Here is a 12,770-nt window from a genome sequence, read left to right as displayed (position 1 = left end):
ATATACTTTTTTTTACTTCATCTATGCGCTCAGGATGGATATTTATATATGCACAAATATTTCTTCCCGGTTTGGATGTATGTCCATATGGGTCTGCCCTCAGTGCTTCGGAGAGCACGTTAAGCAGTCGGTCCTGGTTGTTACCATGTGCACCTGATAGCGATCGTTACTCATAGTACGGAACGTATCCGCCAACCCGCAGTGGAGCAGCGTAATTGATTAAGCTCCAATCCTTTCTCCCACTCGGAGAAAGGGGCCTATGCCCATCAGTGGAATGTTACAGGTAGAATGCATGCATTTTTGCTAAACTTTATCTCGAAAACGAAGCCGTGCTGGCACCTACTATTTTGGCGTTTACTTAGTGTCTACCCACACTAATGCTACGCGAAGTGGGACCGCTCAGTTCGATGTACCAATCGGATCGTCTCTTAACGTATGTTGGCTAACAAGGGTACGCCATACCTGATGTTATGCGGTTACGTGTCGTAGGCTATAGATGCCTGTAACACCAAAAGCATCGCAAGCAATTTGCCGATTTACCCCCGACCGTCCCCAGGAGTTCTGGCCACCTTACTGCGCCTTTGCGGGCGTTGTGGGCGCTTGGTGTAACGCAGCCCAAATATAACGTCAAAGTTCCTTTTAATATTTATTCTACTCTATGCGTCAAAGTCATGAACGTCAACTTGATACCGGCTGTTTTCTATCGGGTCGTTTTCGATAATTACGGATTATCTACTCTTAGTTACAAAACCTACATAAAAACGAAATGGTGAAAATATCGCTTCAAATAAAAGCTACCTTAGAATGTATAGAAAAGTTGTATACAAACCATCCACATTATCAGTGGTTTTTAAAGTTGAAATGCGGCAACTGCGGTGAAGTATCGGACAAGTTCCACGACCTCACCGAAGCAGATAAAGTGCCCCAAAAACATAATAGGTCAGAAACAAACTTGCTTATAAAATGTAAACTGTGTTCGAGAGAGAACAGCATAGATGTTATTGAAGGAAGCAATGGTATGTTGATGGAATAACCTATGTTGTTATATCTCTATAATTGTTATTGTTTTATACAGAAGTTGTAAACAATAAGGTTCTGGAAGTTTTGATTGTACATTTCTTATTTCATTAATATTTTAGTGACTTTATTATTGCCTTTGTAGAAGTAATTTTAATTTATGCATTAAGCTTTATTTATAACATTTTTTCTAAATATAAAAAAATATATAAGTATAAAACTAAAAAGCGTTATCGTAATAGTGTACTAAAAAAATTAAAAATTAAAAAATTAAGAAAAAACCAGGTAGACACAACAACAAAAAAGACAATTAAAAATTATTCTTTATGTAGAAAAGGTACTACTTGCTTGATAGAAAGAATATGCTTCGAAAAAAATTAGACCAAAATCATATTTTTAATTTTTATAATAATGACTGCTTAACTGTGAAGGAGATGTACCAATTTGTCAATTTTGATCTTGCCAATTTTACGTCTATTGGAGAATGAACTTACCTTGTTATTTGTTTCAGGTGTGTTTACAAATAACGATGTGAATAAATTCAAATCTATTGTAACATTTGACTGCAGAGGAGTAGAGCCTGTTGACTTCGAACCTAAATCTGGCTGGATTGCAGAGGCAGAAGATAATGGTACTGTTCAATATTATAATAGAAATTTTTCTTTTTTTATTTAGTTTGTAAAAATGTTAAAATTTAAGTTTTTTCTGATTTAAATTGGCTTTTGCTTTAGAAAATCTGTTTGTCAAAGCACATTCTACATAAATTGTAATGTTTAACTATAACATGTTTAAAAAAAAAGTTAATTTTTGTTAATCAACCTATTTCATACATATTATATATTATTTCATTTTATGCTATTGTTGGTAGCTTCCCCTTTAAAAATAATAATCACTAAAAAAAATTATTTTTAACCGACTTCCAAAACAGGAGGAGGTTCTCAATTCGACTGTATTTTAAATATGTACCATTTTATTTTTGTGTTGTCCACACATTAGGAATTCTAAACATTTTTGAATATCATATCAAAAATTGACCGCTCCAGCGGGGTTCGAACCCGCGTCTCCGACTGACCGTGTCGGCGCTCTAGCCAATTAAGCTATGGAACGACGTACCCGCTAGATCGAAATTTTTGATATGCGGGTACGTCGTGCCATAGCTTAATTGGCAAGAGCGCCGACACGGTCAGTCGGAGACGCGGGTTCGAACCCCGACTGTATTTTTTTTTATGTATGTTACATCAGAACTTTTGACCGTATGGACCGATTTCGACAAATTTTTTTTTAATCGAAAGGTGGTGTGTGTCAATTGGTCCCATTTAAATTTATTTGAGATCTAACAACTACTTTTCGAGTTATATCTAATAATGTGTTTTTACTTGACGCTTTTTTCGTCGACCTACGTTGTATTATACCGCATAACTTTCTACTGGATGTACCGATTTTAATAATTCTTTTTTTGTTGGAAAGAAGATATCCCTAGTTTAGTACCATGATAAGGAAACCAGTATCTGATTATGGGATCCCAGAGAAATCGAGGGAAACTCTTGAAAATCCGCAATAACTTTTTACTGGGTGTACCGATTTTAATAATTTTTAATTTAATCGAAAGCTGATGTTTGTCATTTGGTCACATATAAATTTTATTGAGATCTGATAACTACTTTTTGAATAATCTTTGATAACGCGTAGTTACTTGACTATTTTTTCGTCGATCTACGTTGCATTACTCGTCGATGTAATTGAAGTCAGTTTTTTTCGTTTGCGAGCAAACACAATTATGTTAAATGACGTTTAAAATGCTTTTTGCCTATTTGAATTAAGTAATTTTTATTTGAATTGATTTCAAAGCATCTATTATTAAAAAAAATCAAATTTAGCAAAATTTTAGACTATAGTTTAAAATTGTTGTTCCTTTCTTATTTCAGGAAAAAAGTTTGAAGACGTCGATTTGTCAGAAAAGGAATGGGTTGATTATGATGAGAAAAATCAAACATCTGTAGGTGTTTATGAGTTGGAATGGCAGTTTGTGAAAGTTAAATAATTTTTTTTTTTTTGAAGTCTATACTAAGTTATGTTTGGTATACTCAAAGTATGTAATAAATTTGTACACAATCATAATACTTTTTTTGCAATAATTTAAATAAATTTAAATAGTTTATATTTTTAAAATATATTGTTTTAATAATACAAACTACCCAATTATTTGAAGTAATATAAATAAAATAAATTTAATATTTTAATATAAATAAAATAATTACTTTTAGTTCCAATAATGCTATTATGGAAATATAATATCTTAATAGCACCCAGCCATCAATCAGAAACGAGCTAAAAGAAACATTTTAGAAACGCACACCTTTTACACACAATGTTGAATATTTTTAACAAGTTGTAGTCGAATATAATATCATAAATAATTTATGATTTAAATTTAGTTATACAAATGTCACTTCAAACTATTTGTTGCCAATAATAGCCGAACTACGGAATAGGAAATAAAAATATCGAAAGTAAAATAAGTCACAGTTGACTTAGCGCGCGAAATCACGAATCTTCATTCACACTGTGTGTTGTAATTAAAACTTTTTTTCATACTTCCCTGTTATAATATATGAATAAAGTTACTCTAATAATAACTATACGTAGAATAATAATTAATCATTCGTATTTTTAATCATCTGGTTTAATATTAATAATAAATGCAGTTGTGGATAAACACTTTAATGACAATTGTTTCGCGTCTATTTTAACATTGCATTATAAATTAAAAAAAAATTCTGTACTTAAATAGTTTCAATAACTACTTCATGTCATTATTAATGAAACTTTTTTATACAATAAAATAATTTAAATGGCAAATAATTATTTTTATGAGGCATAATAGTGGATTTTTGTATTATTTTACAATCTGATCGATAATAACTTATCTGGTGGGCTGGAACCAGAGTTCCTTGGAATGATAACTTGAAAGAACGCTAAGAATTATTTAAATATATCACAGCAACACACAATTTTTGTCCATAACACGCATTTTGTCACACGAACAGTTTAATAGCACTTTTTATTTCGTTGATGTGTTCGCTGAACTCAATTTCGTGGATTCATTGTCAGACCGAGAATTAAAGCCGGCGTAGCCAGTGTTTCCGTGCACAGTAACGGTCTGTTGAGGATTGTCCGTGACGCTCTCTGCTCCCGAACGATTTAGATACGACGTATCTTCTCCGTCTGCGTAATAATTGCTCTCAGAGACCGCGTAATAATTGTTGTCGCCACCTGCTCCCATCGCGTCGTCGTTTACGATCTGAAAAGGATGGTGGATATACACAGGTACTTCTACAGGCACGCGGACCGGTACTTTAACTGGTACTTTTACGGGGTACGGAACTTTTACAGGGTAAGGCACTCGCTTCTCTACCGGATAGGGTTTTGGGATGTAAACTGGAACTTTTTTCTCGACTTTAACTTTTTTAGGAACAAGTACTTCTACTGGGTATGGAACCTTCTTAATTACTTTCACTGGATAGGGTACTCGCTTCTCGACTGTGTAAGGTATTGGGTGCGGTATTTTTACTGGATAAGGTTGCGGATATGGTACTTTAACGTGCACATGTCTTATAATTTCAACCGGTTCTTTAACTTTTACTTCAACAGGATAAGGTACCTTTTTTTCGACCGGATAAGGTTGAGGAACGAAAACTTTTACTGGTACAGGATATGGGACCTTCGTTTCGACTTGCACCGGTACCGGAACTTTTTTTTCTACTGGGTATAGAACTTGGACTGGATAAGGTACTCTCTTTTCCACTGGTACAGCGACAGGTTGTGGTACTTTAACTTCCACGTGTTTGACAAATGGGACATGATGAACAATAGGGTAAGGTTTAGGAACATACTCTTTCTCGACAACTTTCACAGGGACAGGTTGAGGAACTTTGACCGGGACAGGATATGGAACCTTTTTTTCTACTTGGACAGGGTAAGGTCTATCCACAACTTTAATTTTTTCCACAGGCACTGGAACTGGCACCTTCTTTTCTACTGGATATGGTTTTGGCACTTCAACTTCAACTTTATACGGTACCTTAACGGGTTTTTCCACGGTTTTTATATAGCGATGATGATGATGGTGGTGATGATGCTTAATCTTTGTAACTACTTTTGGTTGGCTCTGAGTTTCATCTGTTTGTAGGTCTTCGTAGCCCAATTGAGATTGCGGGTAAACTACTTTAGGGCTGAACTCTGGATTAAATACATAAGGATTCTGTCGTTGCTTTTTACGAAAAAAAAATATATTCTTCCTGGCGTTCGCATTCTGTTGTGACTGACCCACAGGAAGAAACCCGTATGGCTGTAAAAATACATCTGACCGCTTGGTGATGGGTGTTTGAGAAGTTTTCTTTGCGTTGGTATAATGAGAAGGTACTATCGGTACCCAATCATTTGGCTTTATCTGGTCGAAAGGGTGGGGTGTAGTTGATTTTATTCTTGGAGTTCTGGTCACTCTGCGATAGCCTCGCGTCGTAGATTGGAAAGTCGTTGAGTAAATCGGACTTTCTGTCGCAGCATATCTTGTGCGTACACGGCTCGCGGATGTAGCTAAATCAGTACTATTAGCTGTCTCATTCTTTAGTAACTTTTCCGAACTAAAAGAAATATTTTGAGAAAACGAGGAATTCATCTTGTCTATTATCCTTTTTGGCCATATTCGCTTCGTTCGAAGTATTCTTTTAGTTGTCGAAGGAGCAGTTGTTGTGGTTGTTGTTGTTGTTGATAAATTAGCAATTTTTGGTGGTCTCACGAAATCCGTTCGTATTCCGTTAATTGTTTGGACTGGTAAGCTGAACTTTGGACTTTTCGCTACTAATGGATAGCCAGTGGATGCAGCAAAGGTGAGCTGTTGTCGCATTGGCTTTGGGTAGAAAAGATTCTCTCGTTGCATTGGGATAACATTAGGGAACTTATAAATTGAATTTGAAAGCTTCAGCGGTTCTTTAGTGTATAAGTGTAACGGAGGGGCGTGTAACTTGTTCGCAGAATTATAAAAATGATAGGGCTTATTGTCATGGTAAAACTTTTTGTCTGGAGTCAGATGTATTGGCGGTTTACTGGATGGTCTCAACTCGGGACTATTTGTTTGGTTTAGTTTAGTCAGTTTGACGAGTTGTTGTGGCTGTATTTGTTTGTCTAGTCGTGGCCCCTCCACAATTGTCATCGCTTTGTTCTTCGCCTCCACGGCCACTTGATCCGCGCCACTGACATTTTGTGCGTTCACGACACGTTCATGGACGACGATCGCTAACGCTGAGATCAGGAATGCCGTCTGAAATTTTTAAAATGTTATAAAATAACAAAGAAAAAAAACTTTTGCTATATTTTTTTTTTTAGTTTATTTTCAGCCTGCACGCAACTAAACGCAAAAGTAAAATTAAGTATTAAAGAACAAAAATCCCGCTTAAAATCATATTTAATTAAGTGACATGTACCGATTTATTTTAATTGCAAATTTGTTATCATTAATTACTTTTACTTTGTAAATTATTAGTGCGTGAAAATCTTTCTCACGCAACCACTTTTCTTTGAATCGTTTCATAGGACGTTTTTAAACATCTCTACCACAAGTATTTACAAAAGTTTCACTTTCATTACTTTACTATTGATCGTATTTAGCATCGAAGTCTATGTGACAAATTTTAAACCATCAACTAGTTCCAAAATAATTTGAATTATTTCTATTATATGAATAACTATACGCACTCGCTTTTTTCAGTTAAGTACTATTATTTGCGACTAGGTACTGATATTTGCGATCAAATTGCGTATGACTTTATCAAATATTTTTTTACGAAAAACAAATTTTGATGATATATCTTGTAAAAAAATTCTTCCATCGATCTCCTTTTTTTATATTTTACTTTACCTGAATTAAAGTAATAATAATAACAGATCTCCACTTAGTCACTGATATCACAATCACAAAAACATCCATTTCACTAAATGACACTCAAATAATCCCGCGCTTTTTATATTTCTATTACTACCTACCGATAAGTGTTGCATAGTGTGTGGCGCTGTCGATAGTAAGCATGTAAGTATACGTAATGATGCGAGTTGGGAAGCGGTACACACTTTTATAGCATTCGTGTAACTTTCTCTGCCAATATTATCCACCGTTTTATATCCCGAGTCCATACGATAAAATTAGGTCAGGGATATTTCGTTAAATGTCAAGTTATTTGGTTAATTTGTATATTTTTTACATTTTACTGAATTTAATAGCTCCAATGTTCAGCGATTGAGCGGGTTAGTTGATTACACAATAAATTAACATTCAGACTTTAATTGACTTATTACATAAAAAGCATTCACATTTTCTTTACTTGTGTAAGGATTTTTTACTACTCAGTTACGGAAGGTACGATCTTTGTTTGATTTTTTTTTATTTATATATTAAAATAATTATTTTTAAAACTGGAAAAACTTTGACAACACAAAAATGTGTATGAAATTGTACCTATTATTATTAATATACATACAATTTGATACGCTCTCATATATTGGGTATCTATCAAAACTGAAAAATAGTTTTTAAAATTTTTTCATTATTACTCGTAGAAAAAAATGTTGATCTATAAAAATAGATGATAAAAATAGTTTACTCTATTTAAAATTTTGAATTTGGTATCCGTTATGACACAGAAAAATGGCGCGGTTTCACCATTTCTATTGTATTTCCTATTTCCGTTCTTCCGCAAAATAATTCTAATAATAAAATTGGATTATACTTACGTAACTGTGTTAACAATTGCACGCAAACATGAATAGGAGTTTATATTTTCGACACGAAAAGGAAAAACAAGTGTGATTATTCTAATGTACTTTTTATGAAGAAGTTGCCATTCTTACTGAATTCTAGGCCCTAGCACGTAGAAAATGATTAAATAACAATAATTATGTCTATAAATATGGTTTTCCATTTTAGATATTTATTTGATACAATAACTATGCGTCAATGTCGAACTACTAGTTAAGTTTTTTTATCATAATTAAAACACGCCACACTTCTCTTCTGCTATTTTGGGTAATAGCCAGGAGACCGAGATGAATGAGACTTATGTTTTTGAAACGAAGGTATCTTCGTTCCGGCTTCCTAACCTCTCGAATATCCTGGACGCAACAAATAAGGCAACTGGCGCTATAGTAACGGAAGACAATAATATAGTTGTGTGACTGACAACTTGCGCAGTGGATGGTAGGTGATTTATATAGGGATACAACGAAGTTGCGTGGGCTAGCGATTAGCTGTGCTGTTGAGATAAATTCAGTTGAACTGCTAAATATAAATATTTTTCATAATAAAGTATTTTTACTTTACACCTACTGAAGAATGGTATTAAGGATATAGATCATTATTGATTACTCCCTTACAGATTCGAACTACGAGCGAAACGATTGACGTAACAACCGTATCTGGCGCAGGTGATCTCGCAACTCCCTATCCTATTAATTTGACTATTTATTATCGGTTTATTTGAGATAAGTATAACTAAGGTAGGGTACAGCAACAATTTCCTGCCCAAGATTTGGAGCAGCTCGACTGGGGTAGTACCTCGACTTAGATACAGAAGATCACAGCTAAATAATACTGTTTTCAAGCAGTGTTGTGTTCCTGTGGTGAGTAAAGGTGACAAGAGCTCCTGGGGGAATTGGGGGTAGGTTTGGCAACGCGCTAGCGATGCTTATAGTGTTGCAGAAGTCTGTAAGCTAAGGTAACGCTTACCATCACGAGAGCCGTACGCTTGTTTGCCGACAAAGTTACATAAAAAAGGTCAGTATGGAATAAAAGAATAGTTAAGATAAATAAATAATTTTTTATTGTATTTCCTTTAGAATTTTTAATCTATATTTATCATCAGGAAACCTCATCTTGATTATCATCCGTATATCTTCACAGGCATAACTCTGAGACAATTCCTTGTCTTTCTTCCAAAGATCTGCTATTTCTAACATTTGTGCTTTCAATAACTTTGGCATTTTGATGAATTTGTTCCACACATTGATCTTGTTTTCAAACTTGATTGGTTCCTTTAAATATAGAATATTTATGTTATAATTTATTTATAATTCTCACAGTGAATATTTCTAATTGTGCTCTTTTTTACAGGCTCTATTTTATATGTGTATATTGAAATAGAACTTATAAATTTACCCAGGGGTACCCAGTAATACGGGACACCACCCAGTACAGCCCTTGTGACTTGTTTGTTAAAACTTATTATTATCAATAAACTATTTGTATTTTTTTTTTTTTGTATAAATTTAGATCAACATTATCAATATTATTTTTCGAAAAGATTTTACAATATACGAGTACCACTGCCTTATAGAATTTCTAACATAACTTTTTATAATTTTGAAATATTTGGATAAAATCATAAGTAAAAAGTAGCACACAAAAAGTTTTTATATAAGTAATAAAAAAAAATCACCTCAAATAAAGACAAAAATTCAGAAATAGCATCCTCAAATCTAACAGCAAGCATATAGACCAAATCTTCACAAATTGCTCTAGTGTCTGCAAATATTCTATCCAACATGGACTGACACAGAGCCAGTATGAGTGCACATATAGACAATTCATACATTCGTGTGGGTAGAATATTGTACCAAGTGTTTTTCAATTCTTGCATTAATGTAACTGCATAATTAACAGCACAGTCGAATGTTTCATATGATTCATAAGTCCAAGGTAATTCTGGAATAGAATAGCACAGCATTATAAGAAATGTAGTTTGTTAATGAAAATGTTGTAGTTTCATGTAAGTACTAGCGACCCGCCCCGGCTTCGCACGCTTCCAATACTATACTACTAAATATACTACAGAATGTCTTTATTTATAGTGTGAAGCTAGCTTATAGCATGGTTATTAACATAATAACAACAAAATTCAAATATTTGTCGTTAGATTACACACTGTTACAGAATGTGTTGAAGAAATAAAGGTTCACTGCTCGTTCCCCGTAGGTGATAGCATGATAATATGTATCCTATATGTTGACCCGGCTTCTTAATAATATTTATGCCAAATTTAAAGTAAATCCATGTAGTACTTTTTGAGTTTATCCCGGACATACATACAGACAAATAGACAAAAATTCTAAAAACCATATTTTTGGCTTCGGTGTCGATAATAGATTACACCCCAAGTATTCTTTTAAAAAAATATTCAATGTACAGTTTTGACAATCCTACCATTTTATTATATGTATAGATTAAGAACATGTTTGGACTTTTTTTGTTTATCTTAATAATTTCACTTAGTTATAACTATGTGTATATTATTGTATACGTAAAAATATGATAGGTACACAAAAAAGTTAATTGAATTAATAATAATAAACGCTTCACACTCAACGGATCCCCCACACACAATACACAAACACAACACCCAGACCACGAATAACATCTATATAGTCGATACAATGTCTGTCGTGAGCGGGAATCGCGCCCGTGACCGCCAGTGCAACAGCCAGTGCTATTACCGCTGCACCACCGCGTCACCATTGAACGTCGTCGTTGCAATTGATAAAATAAAAATTAAAACGAAAGACTAAAATAAGTTTTTATATCCTAAACAGACATAAGTATGCTGTACCATTAGCCTCAATCTTCTGTGTTATAAGATTCTTCTGACACTGCAAGTAGAGAGACATTTTCTCCAAGCCCAGCACTCTTAGATCCTGTATGCATTCAAGAAGGGTGGTATTCAATAGATCTGCTAATTCTGCTGGCATGGTTAGTTTCCAGGGTGGTCCAATTAGACTATGCGCTAGGTAGAAGCAATTGTTGAAAAATAGTGCTGGAATTTGGAACAATGAATTTTCATTAGAAATAATTATAATATGTATAGAAAAATATACAAAGTATTTTTTATTTAAACTACTTCAGCACATATTTTTAACATTATGATTTTGAAACTTACAAAATTAAGGTGTTCATCAAAATCTTTTTTTTTTAATTTATATTTTCTTTACTTTTTAGTTATCATTTCTTACCTGTGTCTAAAGGACAACATTCTAAATTAACTTTAAATTTCTTGGGTACTATCGATTGGTACATAACAGCAATATCTTTTATATACATAACCAATTGGGTGCTGTACTGCTCTGGAAGTTTTACGCTCTCTTCTAAATGTTCTATAACCATAGTCATGATCTGTTTAACATTTTGTGATATCACAGACTTAGGTAAGAAGAGTGGATTACTTAAATCATATACGGAGTCTTTTCGAGACTCGTCTAGTATAGAGTCATTTACAACATCATTTGTACTTCCTACTGATATTGTGCAGTAAGAAAGGCTGTGGTTTAATAGACTACGAACATCAGACAATAACTTATTGCATTTTTTATTGTAAAGGACGGATTCTGTGTCATTAATGTATTTGTTCAGCGGTGATTTATCAGCTTCGACGAATTTCAACTCAATTAAAAATTTATTAAATGAATCTAATTCAATAACAATGTTCTTATAGTTCTGGTAACTGCCATCACACGAAGGTAGGTTCATCCTTATGCAGTCCTTGATGATTTTATTGAAAAACTTATCCTGTATGCAATCAGCAAAGACTTCGATGAAAGTTTTATCTGCCTCCATCTGACTGCCTAATGTCGACTGGAGAAATTCAAATATAGCAGTCAAGTTGTTAAATATAGTCTGAAAATTTGGTTTATTTTGCCCGTTGAGATCTATCTTTATATTAAAAACAAGAGCTCCGATGGGATCTTCAGTGAATATTTCACAGTTGTTCCTTATAACGTTGTGAAGCAATTTATCAACAAAGAAATGTGAAAAGAGTCCAAGTTCAGCATTCAATCTCTCGGTAACATATAAAGATTTTAAGATTTTCTGCACGAGAGTGGGATCGCACTGCAGGACTGACAGTGAGTATATTACATTGTTAACACCCCTTTTCTCAGACCACGTAAAAATATCTTCCCATTCAATACTCAGCTGCGCCGTGTATATGGCTAACTGGTGTTCTGAATGAGAAGTTAAATTTATTAACGCCTTGCTTCCAATACCTTCGAATTTAATTTCATATAATTTACTTTGTAATTCTTTTATGCTTTGTATGGCATCAATGTAATTAAATCTACCGAATTCGTGATTGGCTTTGTCCAATATCCATTTGCTTTCACCAACAATGCACAGGTCGGAGAAATTCTTCATAGACTTTTCCAATTTCTTACAATTATTGTTAAAATCCTCAATTATAGCATATTTATTTGGAAATTTTTCTACAAATAACGCGACTTCTTTATTGAATTTGAAATGATCAGAAAGAATGTTCGCTTTTCTATTTTTATAGTTCAATTGTTCTAAACTTTTTGTAGGTGTAAAGTGGAAATACGTATCGATGAAATTTTGTTGTAAAGACCAAGATAGCATTTGAACTCTTTCATGTAGATCTTTTAATTTCGGTCCTAACTCATCGAGATATTTTTTTATGTCCTTTGTTGTAGCTTTGTCAGCTTCTAACAACACCGCACTTAATAAACTCATAATTGCAGAAAATGAATTTAATTCATAAAACTATAAGCATATAAAAGTTTTAAACTAATAACAAAGAATTCACTAAAAGTTCAAACACTTCACCACAAAGAGTAGGTATAATATGTTCAGTTCTTTGCTTAATGGCAGGTATCAAAGGCAGGTATAATATGCTTTACCAAACTAAGTAAAACACGTGTAA

General features: G+C 33.6%; 3 protein-coding genes across 3 annotated transcripts; 1 reads left to right on the top strand and 2 right to left on the bottom strand.

Annotated features, from left to right (window-relative positions):
• Positions 1-654: 654 nt before the first annotated feature.
• On the top strand, positions 655-3,130 carry LOC123662675 (UPF0587 protein GA18326). The gene is made up of 3 exons (XM_045597480.1): positions 655-1,016; positions 1,529-1,648; positions 2,943-3,130. The coding sequence occupies exons 1-3, from the start codon at positions 767-769 to the stop codon at positions 3,056-3,058; spliced, it is 486 nt and encodes a 161-aa protein (XP_045453436.1). The 5' UTR covers positions 655-766; the 3' UTR covers positions 3,059-3,130.
• Positions 3,131-4,078: 948 nt separating this feature from the next.
• On the bottom strand, positions 4,079-7,003 carry LOC123663054. Its single transcript, XM_045597795.1, has 2 exons — positions 6,977-7,003; positions 4,079-6,337 (listed from the first exon to the last, which is right to left on the bottom strand). The coding sequence occupies exons 1-2, from the start codon at positions 7,001-7,003 to the stop codon at positions 4,079-4,081; spliced, it is 2,286 nt and encodes a 761-aa protein (XP_045453751.1).
• Positions 7,004-8,865: 1,862 nt separating this feature from the next.
• On the bottom strand, positions 8,866-12,580 carry LOC123662643 (centromere/kinetochore protein zw10-like). The gene is made up of 4 exons (XM_045597454.1): positions 11,071-12,580; positions 10,671-10,874; positions 9,504-9,769; positions 8,866-9,099 (listed from the first exon to the last, which is right to left on the bottom strand). The coding sequence occupies exons 1-4, from the start codon at positions 12,578-12,580 to the stop codon at positions 8,887-8,889; spliced, it is 2,193 nt and encodes a 730-aa protein (XP_045453410.1). The 3' UTR covers positions 8,866-8,886.
• Between the last annotated feature and the right edge of the window lie 190 nt (positions 12,581-12,770).

This window comes from Melitaea cinxia, chromosome 19 (genome assembly GCF_905220565.1).
Source record: "Melitaea cinxia chromosome 19, ilMelCinx1.1, whole genome shotgun sequence".
Taxonomy (NCBI): Eukaryota; Metazoa; Arthropoda; class Insecta; order Lepidoptera; family Nymphalidae; genus Melitaea; species Melitaea cinxia.
The sequence above is the reverse complement of the archived record's forward strand: the minus strand, read 5'-3'. Positions and strand labels throughout refer to the sequence as shown.